This window comes from Pristiophorus japonicus, chromosome 3, assembly GCF_044704955.1.
Source record: "Pristiophorus japonicus isolate sPriJap1 chromosome 3, sPriJap1.hap1, whole genome shotgun sequence".
NCBI classification, from domain to species: Eukaryota; Metazoa; Chordata; class Chondrichthyes; family Pristiophoridae; genus Pristiophorus; species Pristiophorus japonicus.
In genome coordinates, this window is record NC_091979.1 from 216018716 (window position 1) to 216032695 (window position 13980).

Genomic DNA, 13980 nt, shown 5'->3' on the forward strand with positions numbered 1-13980 from the left:
GTAAGGAGGGAGACAGAAAGCAGGAAACTATAGACCAATTAGCCTAACATCTGTGGTTGGGAAAATGCTGGAGTTCATCGTTAAGAAAGTAGTAGCAGGACATTTAGAAAATCATAATGCAGTCAAGCAGAGTCAGCATGGTTTTATGAAAGGGAAATCATATTTGACAAATTTGCTGGAGTTCTTTGAGGAGGTAACAAGCAGGGTGTATAAAGGGGAACCAGTAGATGTCGTGTATTTGGATTTCCAGAAAGCATTCGATAAGGTGCCACATTAAAGGTTACTGCACAAGATAAGAGCTCACGAGGTTGGGGGTAATATATTAGCATGGATAGAGGATTAGCTAACTAACAGAAAACAGAGAATTGGGATAAATGGGTCATTTTCAGGTTGGCAAACTGTAAGTAGTGGGATGCCACAGGGATCAGTGCTGGGTCCTCAACTATTTACAGTTTATGTTAATGACTTGAATAAAGGGACTGAGTGAAACGTAGCCAAATTTGCTTATGATAGGTGGGAAAGCAAGCTGTGAGGAGGACGCAAAGAATCTATAAAGGGATATAGATAAGCTCAGTGAGTGGGCAAATGTTTGGCAGATGGAATATAATGTGGGAAAATGTAATGTTATCCACTTTGGTAAACATAGAAACATAGAAAATAGGTGCCGGAGTAGGCCATTTGGCCTTTCGAGCCTGCACCGCCATTCAATGAGTTCATGGCTGAACATGCAACTTCAGTACCCCATTCCTGATTTCTCGTCATACCCCTTGATCCCCCTAGTAGTAAGGACTACATCTAACTCCTTTAGGAAAAATAAAAAATAAATTACTATTTAAATGGAGAGAGATTACAAAATGCTGCAGTACAGAGGCATCTGGGGGTTCTTGTACATGAAACACAAAGTTAGCATGCAGGTACAGCAAATAATCAGGAAGGCAAATGGAATATTGGCCTTTATTACAAGGGGGAAATCCTGCTCCAACTGTACAGGACATTGGTAAGATCATCTGGAGTACTGCATACCCAAGATAGAGGCAGAGAGGTTGTTTCCATTGGTAGGGGAGACTAGAACTAGGGGGCACAGCCTCAAAATACGGAGGAGCCAATTTAAAACCGAGTTGAGAAAGAATTTCTTCTCCCAGAGGGTTGTGAATCTGTGGAATTCTCTGCCCAGGGAAGCAGTTGAGGCTAGCTCATTAAATGTTTTCAAGTCAAAGATAGATAGATTTTTAACCAATAAGAGAATTAAGGGTTACGGGGGACATGAGGAAAAACATTTTTTGTTTACACAGCAAGCAAGAAAGGGGTACTGAGGTGAATGATCAGCCATGGTCTTATTGAATGGTGGTGCAGGCTCGAAGGGCCGAATGGCCTACTCCTGCACCTATTTTCGATGTTTCTATGTTTCTATACCGTTTTGCTCTCCTTATTTGAGGAAGAATATGCTTGCATTGGAGGCAGTTCAGAGAAGGTTCATGAGGTTGATTCCTGAGATGAAGTGGTTGTAATATGAAGAAAGGTTGAGCAGGTTGGGCCTATACTCATTGGAGTTTAGAAGAATGAGAGTTTAGAAGAATGAGAGGAAAACAGCGTAGATGCAGAGAGGATGTTTTCCCTCATGAAGGAATCTAGAACTAGGGGGCATAGTTTTAGAATAAGGGGCCGCCTTTTTAAGACAGAAATGAGGAGGAATTTCTTCTCTGAGGGTTGTGAATATTTGGAATTCTCTACCCCAGGGAGCTGTGGTGGCTGGGTCTTTGAATATATTTAAAGTGGAGATAGACTGATTTTTGAATGATAAGGGAGTCGAGGGTTATGGGGAGCGGGCAGGGAAGTGGAGTTGAGGCCAGGATCAGATCAGCCATGACCTTATTGAATGGCGGAGCAGGCTCGAGGGGCAAATGCTCCTATTATGTTCTTATGTTTATGTTCTTGATGTCAAGGGCAGTCACTCTCTCCTCACCTCTGGAATTTAGCTTTTTTGTTCATGTTTGGAGCACAAGTCTTCAGCACGACATCGGGAATGTTGTTGTGCCCATAGTCTGCTTATATCCAGTGCGTTCAGCTGTTTCTTGGTATCACATGGAATGAATCGAATTGGCTGAAGATGGTAGGGACCTTAGGAGGAGTCCGATATGGATCCTCCACTCGGCACTTCTGGCTGAAGATTGTTGCAAACGTTTCCATCTTATCTTTTGTACTCATGTGCTACGCTCTGCTATCATTGAGGATGGGGATGTTCATGGAGCCTCCTCCTCCCATTAGTTGTTTAATTGTCGATCACATTCACAATTGGATGTGGCAGGACTGCAGAGCTTTGATCTGATTCATTGATCGTGGAATCCCTTAGTTCAGTCCAAAGCAGGCTGCTTCCGCTGTTTAGCATGCATGTAGTCCTGTTGCAACTTCCCCAGGTTGGCATCTCATGTTTAGGTACGCCTGGTGCTGCTCCTGGCCTGCTCTTCTGCCCTCCTCATTGAACCAAGGCTGGTCCCCTGGCTTGATGTGAGGGATGTGCTGGGCCATGAGGTTACAGATTGTGGTGGAATACAATTCTGCTGCTGATGGCCCACAGTGCCTCATGGATGCTCAGTTTTGAACTGCTAGATCTTTTCTGAATCTATCCCATTTAACATGATGGATGGTGTCCTCAGTGTGAAGATGGGACTTTGCCTCCTTATCAAGCACAGTGAAGTGGTTATTCCTACTAATACTGTCATGGACAGTTGTATTTGCGACAGGTAAAGTGGTGAGGATGAGATCAAGTAGGGTTTTCCCTCGTGTTGGTGCTACCGAGCCACTCTTGGTGATGAACATTAAAGTCTCCCACCCTGAGTACCTTCTGTGCCCTTGCTACCCTCAGTGCTTCTTCAAAGTGGTGTTCAACATAAAGGAGTACTGAGGGAGGTAAGTGATAAAACAGCAGGGGGTTTCCTTGCCCATGCTTGACCTGAAGTCTGAGACTTAGTGAGGTCTGGAATCAAAGAAGAGGACTCCCAGGGCCACTCCTACCCGACTGTATGTCACTGTGCTGGTGGGTCTGTCCAGCCGCTGGGACTGGACATACCCAGAGTCAGTGATGGTGGTGTCTGGGACATTTGAAAAGCAAATGGTATATTAGCCTTTATTACAAAGGGATTGGAGTCTAAGAGTAAAGTTGTCTTACTATAATTATATAGGGCCTTGGTAAGACCACACCGAGAGTACTGTTCACAGTTTTGTTTATCTTATCTAAGGAACAATATGCTTGCCTTAGAGGGAGTGCAGCAAAGGTTCACTAAGCTGTTTCCTGGGATGAGGGGATTGTCCTATGAGGTGAGATTTAGTAGACTAGGCCTATATTCCCTAGAGTTTAGAAGAATGAGGAGTGATCTCATTGAAACACAAAATTCTTAAGAGGCCTGACAGGGTAGATGCTGGGAGGACATTTCCTCTACCTGGGGAGTATAGAACTTGGCGTCACAGTCTCAGCATAAGGGGTCGTCCATTTAGAACTGAAATGAGATAAAACGTCTTCACTCAGAGGTTTGTCAATCTTTGGAATTCTCTACCCCAGAGAGCTGTGGATGCTTAGTTGTTGGTAAGAAAGACTTGCATTTATCTAGTGCCTTTCACGACGACTGGATGTCCCTAAGTGCTTTACACCCAATTAAGTACTTGTGAAGTGTAGTCACTGTTGTAATGTAGGAAACTTGGCAGCCAATTTGTGCTCAGTAAGCTCTTACAAACAGAATTGTGATAATGACTAGGTAATCTGTTTTAGTGATGTTGATTGAAGGATAAATATTGACCAGGACACTGAGGATAACTCCCCTGCTCCTCTTCGAAATAGAGCAGTGGCTGAACTGGTAATATGCAGTATGATTGTTAAAACCTTTGTTAATAATCCAACTTGTTCTTAATAGCAATGTGTTGCTATGAATTCAAGCAAAGAACCATAAAACAAACACATTACAAGAGCCATGGGATCTTTTATATCCATCTGAGAGCAGACTGGACCTCGGTTTCTCATCTGAAAGATAGTGCAGCACTTGCTCAGCATTGCATCGAAACATCAGCCTAGATTATTGTATTCAAGGCTCTGGCGTGGAACTTGAACTCACAACCGTCTGATGCAGAGGCAAGGTTGCTACCAACTGAGCCATGAGCTAACACACAAATTGAGTAGACTCAAGAGAGATCGATAGATTTTTGGAGAGTGAGGAGTTAAGGGATTCGGGGATAGTGCGGGAAGGTGGCGATCAGGGAGATGATCAGTCATAATCTTGTAGTAGGAGCGGGCTTGAGGGGACGAATGACCTACTCCTGCTCCTATTTCTTATGTTCTTAGATGCTGGAGAACTTTTGAAAAATCGCAAAACAAATCCACAACGCGGGCATTTCAACCTGTACATTTTAAACAATCGAAATAAGACCCTTGCATATACTCCTTTTAAGAGAAGAGCTTGCAAAGGTTAATGTTGGAAAGGTCAGTCAGTAGCACCATCAATCACAGCTCCAACCCTGCAGCTCATGAACGTCTGGGAGTTGGTGGAGCGGAACCAGCGCTGTCATTGGCTACTTCCATGGAAAGGGAGGCAGTGATTGGCAGGTTTTAGGTTCCGCCTCTTTCCCAGCTGCGCTGTGACGATTGGTCAATTCCTGAACGTTACGTGCGGGGAGGGGGACATGAGTCTCGCTTAGTGGTTAACACGGAGCATCAATCAGAAACGCGTCACTGGGTAGTCGGTTTGCCCTGCCCCCCCGCTGAAACGCTGTGACAAGGGGGAGGGGAACGCGGCTAACAGCAACAGCTGGCAGTGAGCAGTCAGTTAATCAGCGAGAGAACAGGTTAGGTTGGCGAAGGTTCTCGCAAAACAACCACAGGCGCCATTTCTCCAGGCACCAAAACGTCGAAATGTGTTTATTTAAAAAAAATATAAAGTCTGGACAATTTCGTTCTGTACCGAAATATTTTTTTTAATTTAAAAGGTTGTGGGAAGAGAGCGAACTCTTGGAGTGTTTATGTGCCAGAGGAACCGAGGGCGAGCGGCGTCCGTTTTTTCCCCTCGGTGCTGCTCGCGCTGCGGTAAACCGAGCCCGAGGGCGGGGCCTAGCTGGCTGGGTCACGTGGTAAGATATATTCAGCCGCCCGCTCGCTGCCTGCTTTAGTCGGCGCGCTGGCAGCAGCCGAGCAGAGGGCGGGCTTGGCCAGTTCACGCCCCCCACCCGGGGTCGGATACAGAAAGGCTTGCATTTATACAGCGCCTTTCAGGACGTCCCAAAGCGCGTTAGAGCCAGTAAAGAACTTTTTGAAGTGTGGTATTGTTTTAATGTAATGGTAGCTGTTTGCGGTTGGGCTCAATGACCCTGATCGCCATATGGTCTTTGCCCCTTGCCTCCCAGTAGAATTGACCAGTACCATAAATTATACTTTGGGGATATTTTCGACATTAAATTTGGAAGTTGGCTGTTATACTTTAATATAATACAGCTGTTCCAATAAACAATAAATTTTTTTAAAGTTTTGTGACAAGCACTTGCCAGAGTAAATGTGTATATTTTGAAATGTTTAACAATAGGATGTTCATTTTATTTACGTAGACTTTTTAAATATAGTGAGAAGTGTGGTGAATATTCAATGGGTTCGTTAGCATTTGGAATGATTGTGTTTCTTCTTCACAATTTATCCTGTCAGGAAAGATATTTTATTTCTGTTGTCCAAATGAAAGACTTGTATTTATACAGCGCTTTCATGACCACCGGAAATATTGTCTCTGTTGTAATGTAGGAAACGTGGCAACCAATTTTGTGCATAGCAAGCTCCCACAAACAGCAATATGATAATGACCACATTTGTTATGTTGATTGAGGAATAAGTATTGGCCAGGACAACAGGGATAATTCCCCTGCTCTTCAAAATAGTGCCATGGGATCTTATGTCCACCTGAGAGAGCAGATGGGGCCTCGGTTTAGCATCTCATCTGAAAGACGGCACCTCTGACAGTGCAGCACTCCCTCGGCACTGCACTGGGAGTGTCGGCCTAGATTTTTGTGCTCAAGTCTCTGGAGTTGGGCTTGAACCCACAACCTTCTGAATCAGAGGCGAGTGTAAATCCCACTGAGTCACAACAACTGACACTAATGTTTGTACAGTGTCAGCTGTACCTCAGTTTGAATGTTTATTATAGTGAGGTTTTTATAAATGAGTCCAATTGTTTTGGAAAATTATAATTGAACCTTCTGGAATTTTAGGAAAATGGAAACAGGAGGAGGCCATTGAGCCCGTCGAGCCTGTTCTACAATTCAGTTAGATCATAGCTGATGTGTATCTTAACTCCATCTACCTGCCTTTAGTTCTGTAATCTTTAATAACAGTAATTTGGGGGTGTGGGTAGAAACAAATTAAAAATTATCTTTTTTCTGTCTTGGTTACTATAACACAGTGAATCTTCAAAAACAGTTTTAATAAGATTTGGTCTAATTAGTTTGATATTGTATAGATTGGAAATAAATATGAATTATTATAAATCAGGAAAAAAAATCTAATTAAAATGTTGTGTATTATCCCATGGGATCATGTTGTCAATGCTCTTGGCTTTACACTTTTGAAAGTATGTATTCTGAGCCAGAGTTCTGATGTCAGAATGTTTTATATAAATACTTGTTTAGTATAAGTTGCATAAAGGTCAAAACTTGATGTTACGTTGGTATATACCTTTATTGTTCAAACTGTAATTATTACTGCTGAGGGTGCTATTTTAATACATTTAATTTGGAGAATTCATATGACTAGTCTGTCTCCCTGCATCATCTTGACTGCTGTAATGATTGGCACACTTATTGTGCCAATCTTAGGAAATAGTATTATTCTGCTGGTGAACGGGGCTGTGTAGCCCATCCAAATTCCCAGTGGCAGCCCTGGCGGGTGCCATAAATACCACCACTGTGTTTGGCATTATATAACTCGCCTAATGTACTTTAAAAAGTCATAGATTTGGTCTGGCCGCTTCCATGGCATAACCAGGTCACATTACAATGTCCTGAATTTTGATTTCAATGATTAGTCAGTCAGGGAATTGAAAGCCAGTGTTTCAAGGTGTGGGTGCCATCTCCAGAATCACTGGTGATGTGCTAGAGGTATGGGAAAGAAAAGTAAGTAGAGTATTTTGTTATGGAAGTTAAAATGCAATAATTAAAATATGTTTTCTGTTCAAAGTAGTCTGCCAGCTCTATCTGAAAATAATATACAAGAATACATTATTTTAATTAGAATACAATTGAATTTGCTGCCGAGTAGAATTCCACTATTTTGGGTTTCCGTCAGTTCCAGGTCACTGATGACCGTGGCATTTGCTTGCATCCCAGAACAGTTCCATGGCCAGTCATTTAGACTGATTGGTGAGGCAGTCCAGAGCTGCCTTTCCCCAGAAACTTCACTGCTTTTTGAGCATGGAGCGTTGCTCAACTAATGGTTCTTTCCTTTCCCAGTATCAGATGAGTGATTTCTCATTGCCTTTCAGGCTCATAGACGGGTTCCATTCAAATACATGACTTGAAATTGATGGAGGACAAGCATTGTTTATTTTTCTATACTACAAATTACAATTCTGTATGGTCACATCACATCAGACTCTAATCATAGAATCTTGCAGCACAGAAGGAGGCCATTTGGCCTATTGTGCCAGTTCTTTAAAAGAGCTATCCAATTAGACCCATTCCCCCGCTCTTTTCCCCATCGCCCTGCAAATTTCTCCTTTTCAAATATTTATCGAATTCCCTTTTTGAAAGTTACTATTGAATCTGCTTCCACCACCCTTTTGGGCAGTGCATTCCAGGTCATCACAATACGCTGTTTTTTTTTTTTAAAAAAAGAAAAAAATTCTCATCTTGACTGGCTGTTTTGCCAATTGCCTTCAATCTGTCTTTTGTCACTGGAAACAGTTTCTCCTTATTTACTCAATCAAAACACTTCATGATTTTGAATGCCTCTATTAAATCTCCCCTTGATCTTCTCTGCTCTAAGAAGATCGATTCCAGCTTCTCTAGTGTTCCCACGTAGCTGAAGTCCCTCATCCCTAATAGGTTTGTTTAAAATATAAAGCGTGATAATGAGGGTGTTATTTAAGATCCTTGCTGCATACTTCCGATTTAAGCGTTGAAAATTATGTCTAGCCGCATTTGAAGTTGATTATCACTTTCCTGGGCAAGAAAATCTTGAAAATTCGATCATTTTATAAATGTGCTGTACTTTTTCACTGAGCCATCTTTGTGATACCCTGTACTTGGGAACCAATGGCTATTTGTAAAAGATGTGTATAAAGTTTAAGTAGTAAGCAGATACAGTATATAGACAAGCATTTTAAATTGAGGTCAGTCACTAAATAGTTCACTTTAACTGCATACTTGAGATGTTTGTGTTGAGGGGTTCGAGGTTGAGTTCTGGAAGTAGCTTGTTAAAGCCTAATTATACAGTCAGCTTATGTCAACCAAGACTTCAAATATTTTGCTGTGCCATTGAATTTTTATTCGTCCTCTTTTGTAGGGGCAACATTTTTATTGCAGTGGGATTGGTGGGGCAACGCTGCATGGCTACAATGGCTCCTGCTCTCACAGAAGCGGCCACCGAAGGACATGGATTCCAGCTGTCGTCATCCTCCTTACCTTCCAGTTCCATTGAAACTGACACATTTATGCACAAGAATGACACAGCTGCAGAGCAGAAGCTAAATGGGGATTGTGATACACCATCTGTTTGGTCTCAACTTGCTTATCCACGTGCAGCACATGGGCTTGGCAGTGATGCAACTGATTTGAAACATGTACCTTATGGATCTGCAATAGTACACCCCTCAATCCCAAATAATACAGCCTTGTTAACCAGCACTAATTCTCTACTGGACATACTGTCTTTAAACTATAACCTTACTAGTAGGAAGAAATTGTTCAGCAAAAACTCTCCAGTCATTCTTACCAAAAAAAAATTATCAAGTGCTAGAACTAAGCAAACATCTGCTTCTAATGCTAGCAAAATGTATGTTGTACCTGAAGCAAAGCTAAGTAGTAATAAAAATGGTATGAAAGGCTTAAGCTGCCAAAATAGCAATCCTTTGAAGTGTAAGGGTGTGTTAACTGCTGCTTGTGAGATGAATTTGGCCTGTGATTCAGTTTCAGTGAACCTCGATGCTCCTGGTGGCATAACTTCAAATCAAAAAGCAGAGTTAAAACCAACCAAAGTAAACAAAACTTGGGGTACTGTACCAACAGTGGATGCCATTCAGAGCGGAAATGCATTGAGTAGTAGTGCCAGGCAATCAGCCCAGCAGAGAAAACAAGAAAAACAGCTCAGTAATTCCACAAGTGCAAGGGAAACTGAAATGAATACTCAGCTGCTTGAGTGCCTTGGCAGACAGCAAGAGCTAGCTAAAAAGGCCAGCAGACTTCAAAAACGTTTGCAGATAATACAGGCAAAACATGTTGAGCACCATGTTAAGTGCAAAATGCAAGAGTTGATAGAATCCCAGCGCCAAAGGCAGAAGGGAATAAGCAAATTTGACAGTTCACAAACTAAGCCTGCCATTTTGGCTGGATTAAAGCACGGTGACTGTGTGCAGACAGGATTCATTCCAAATCCCATCAACTCTGAACTCTATGAGTATACGTGTTTTTCAAAAGCACTGCTTTCGCACATAGAAGCAAATGTGGATTCCGATGCAACTGGAAGTAGCACAGATGAGGATTCAGATAGTGAAGAAATTTCATTGAAGAGGAATACACCAGCGTAAGTAGAATTGTTAACATTGTCTTCTTTTCAGTCGTCAATTCTAGCCGAATGGATTAGTTGCAACCCACAATAGACCTTGTACTCTGTCAGAATCTTTTTTGTAATTTTTCTTCCACATAGTGGCAGGCTGCAAACCAGGGGGAGCTCCTGTAAATCAGGTCACTTCAACACGGCAAAAGGGTTCCATAAGATGGAGTTTAGGTTCAATGGGAAATGGTTTAGAGAGCACTGAAAAGTGCTAGACGTGAAAGTTTTATGGACTATAGATTGTTGAATCATTGTAATAATGGTTCTATCAAATAATAATCCGCTTTAAATATCAGCAGATTGGAATATTTTTAATTGTAGCATATTGGATATTTTGGGGTCAGCTAAGTGCAATATTGTGGTGACGAGGAGCTCAGCAAATCTGGTTATTGTAACCCTCAGTGGGTCAGAATAAAGAGTTGGCTAAAATTACATTTTGAAGTCACTAGGAATGGAATGATTTGGAAGTTATTTAAACTAGTATCATGCATCAAGGATGCAGTTTTATTATGTTAACGCTATGTTCATAAAGTTGTTATAGATACTTGTATTTTTGTGTTACTGCTGTGCATCAACTTTAAATGACAGCATAACTCCAGAGTCAAGTCCTGGATCTTGGGGACAACAGTGAGGCCCTCTCGGGAAAGCTGTTTTTCACTTTTTGAGCTTAACACCATGTGGCTGTAACACCAGTGCGATTTCAAGTTAGGTTGAGAAAATGTTCAAGTTCTCTCTTTGAACCTCCTAGGCACTTGAGCTAGGCACTAGGCACCTTCATATTTTGAGAAAACGGATGCTCCTGCCTGCGCTCTCAAACAAAAATGTAGTGTCTCGAGAGTGGAGCCGTGCATGTGGAGATCTAAATGTGTAAGTATGCATATGCAGAGCTGTTTTCTTCTGGAGGGTGGAGTATAATTTCCCCAGCCGCAGTACCAACTCCAGTATCTGACTGCAAATCGCACTCTACACTTACTGTTCTTGGACCACTAACATGCTGCTTGCAAGAGATTTTAACTCTGCTGATTTACAGTGATTACAGATTGCCACTGGTGATGTTTGAGAGAAGTAATTTGATGTGAATTCTAAATGTCTTGGCTTACTTTTCCTATCGTGCATTGGCACCAACATGTTCAATAAATCCCATGCAAATACTGCAGTGTATGCTTGTAATGAATGAAATGCTCAGTTTGTACGTCTTAAAATGGTTACATGTGTTTCAGATACCATTGCAAAAGCTCTTATTTAGCAGATGTAGTGAATTCTCATCAGACATGCCATGGTTTTTTTAATATCACTCTGGAGGTCAATTGATGTGAAAATCACAATGTGGCTAATGAATTTAGCAATGTAAGTAAGTTGCCTTGATGAATGTTTGCAGACTGACAGTAATTATGATGGAATCTTGCTCCGTGATTTGGTAGTTACTATCTAGTTTTGTTGCATAAAAAAAGAATCCTGAATTAATTGAAAATTCAGCCATTTTGATTCAGTAGGCACTTACATAATTCAGTTTTGTTAAAATACACCACCTTTAGTTGTACAACAGGGAAGTGATGTTCCGACTCGTTGGTGTGTAGACCCTTTAGACTGTTGGGTAGCAATAAATCTGAAACTGAAACTAGTGGAAAGACTCGCAGGTCAATCTGTGTCTGTAGAGAGATCAGACAAGTTAACAACATTTTAGATATGAATCTGCTGTCTGAACTGGAAGAAATTACAAATGAACAAAGAGAAGGGGAAAGGAAAATACACTTGCAATGGAATGCTCTGTAAAGTAGAGAGGTCATTCTTGTGTGTATTCCTTCCCTTTATTTTTACATAGGATTACATAGGATATAAGGCACAGAAATAGGCCATTCAGCTCAACTAGTCCATGCCGGCGTTTATGCTCCACTTGAGCCTCCTCCCTTTCCTCATCTAAATCTACCCACATAATCCTCTTTTTCCTTCTCTCTCATATGCTCCCCTTAAATGCATCTATACTATTCACTTCAACCACTCATGGTAGCGAGTTCAACATTCTCCTCACTCTGGGAAAAGATGTTTCTTCTGAATTCCCTATTGGATGCTGTTCGCCTGGATTGTCTTCCAGTTCTGACTGTTCTTATTTAAAATGTTAACTTATCTACTCCACAGATGCTGTGTTTCTAGCATGCTTTGTTTGTGTTTGATTTCAGCATCTCCAATCCTTTTGCTTTTTGTTTAAGTAGTGATAAATATCTGACTTCGCAACTCAACAGGAATGCTGTGTTTTTAAAGTTAATTTAGGTGGTGAGTTCAGAAGATACTCATCATTCAAAGTTGTTGCATCAATTACATTGGGATTATAGCTACAAGTGAAGTCCCGTTGACTACGTTTCTGTGCACCTAAATTGTTTTTAAACAGTTCTGCAACACACTGATGCATTTCTCAGCACATAGCTGACACTGAGGCACTTCTGTTCACGTGCCATGATTGTGAACAAAAGTAGCAGCATTTTGAAGGCCACAGAAGTACAGAACATGAACTAATGACCTGATAGGGTGTCCTAACGAAATGGAATTCAGATGTCCAAAGATTGAAAGTGCATCATGGAGCTGTAGTCTCATGAAACAAAAATCTTGGGCAGAAGGTAGAATAGCAAATCACTTCAAATTAGTCCCAGAGGAATAAACTCCAGTCGTGCAGTCCTATCTCTCTGGTAAGTTTTATGTACATTTTTTCCTTCCATGTAGTTTCTTAATGCAGTGAAAAGCGTTAGAAAGCACTGTAAATTGCACTGAAAGTAGCATGCTGACTGCAGTCTGTAATATGTAAAAACAAAATGCTTTGTGTAGTAATTACTGCGCTCTTTGCTGTGGCAGTTTGAGTGCAGTTACTTATGAAGACCGAAGCAGTGAAAATATGTACATATTGTTCTTTTCTACAGATGAGTTTTCTTCATGCAGTGCTACTCTGCCCATCTAGGAGGCCATGACCATTGCTGAGAGCAGTGCCAAGGCACTGGATGGCCAGTAATATACTGATGGTGAGTCGATTGCAGCCACTGAACAGTTTCCATCCAGGCATGGGAGCCAAAGGGCAGGAAGATGTTTTAGAAGATCCTCAACAGGGCCTGCAAGGTTTTTGGGAGGACTTGCATAGGCATATGAGGGGCATGTCAGTCTCTCAATTTCACTGTTAGATCCCTCTTCCAACCGCCTAGGACCTTTGTAGAGGAGGATATGTGCTTGTTGGATCATGTGTGGATTCTTTATGCAATCCAGATGTGTGCTGCTTGCATAACCTTATGCAGTTGGTCTTGGGGCAGTTGGGAGAACAGAGTGGCTTTCTACTTAGTCCTTTTGAAGAGTTTAGAAAAATGAGAGATGATCTCATTGAAACATAGAAAATTCTTACAGGGCTTGACTGGGTAGATGCAGGGAGGATGTTTCCCCTGGCTGGGGAATCTAGAACCAGGGGTCACATCTCAGAATAAGGGGTCAGCCATTTAGGACTGAGATGATAAATTTCTTCACTGAGGGTTGTGAATCTTTGGAATTCTCTACCCCAGAGGGTTGTGGAGGCTCACTCATTGAGTATATTCAATAGATTTTTGGATATTAAAGGAATCTGGGGATAGTGCAGGCAAGTGGAGTTGAGGTAGAAGATCAGCCATGATCTCTGGCGGAGTAGGCTCGAGGGGCCTACTCCTGCTATTATGTTCTTTCACTCAGCAGATCAGTTAGGGTCTGGAGAGATCAGACGATTAATGTTCAGGTGTGCACCTGTTTAGAGTTGGAAGCAATTGTAAATGTACAGCATTTTAAAAGAACAAGAAGGAAGAAAATACACATACAACTCCACTTGGCAGCCCTCCTTTACACCGCTCCTAAATGCAGTTGTTCAGTGCTCCTCAGGCATCTGGAGATCTTTCCATGGAGTATGTGGCCACAATCACTTTGGATGTGTGATGTGGCATCCTCTCTGTTCTCCCCACCTACCCCTCACATACATGCTTTGATGGATGGTTTCTTGAATCCAAATATAGGAATGAAAAAACACGTTTAATTTTTCACGTACAACCTGCAGTGTTAGGATAATGTTTAATTGATCCTGTTTATCATTTGCATATTTTACAGAATTAGAGCGATATGGAGTAACTATTAGCTGGCCAAAGTTGCCCAAATGGGCAGAACTGGCATAGGTGGCTGGTAACTCCCACTTTTGA

The 13980-nt window shown here is 41.7% G+C and overlaps 1 protein-coding gene across 12 annotated transcripts in view; it reads left to right on the forward strand.

The window, feature by feature from the left end:
- Positions 1-13980, forward strand: part of kansl1l (KAT8 regulatory NSL complex subunit 1-like) — a 321460-nt gene that overhangs the window by 154814 nt on the left and 152666 nt on the right. Inside the window, exons 1-4 of one of the 12 annotated variants that reach the window (XM_070876274.1) lie at positions 5126-5279; positions 8525-9760; positions 10539-10657; positions 12700-12807. In XM_070876274.1, the coding sequence (XP_070732375.1) occupies positions 8568-9760; positions 10539-10551 (1206 nt within the window). In that variant the 5' untranslated portion in view covers positions 5126-5279; positions 8525-8567 and the 3' untranslated portion in view covers positions 10552-10657; positions 12700-12807. The other 11 variants (XM_070876263.1, XM_070876266.1, XM_070876271.1 and 8 more) reach the window with 11 other exon arrangements.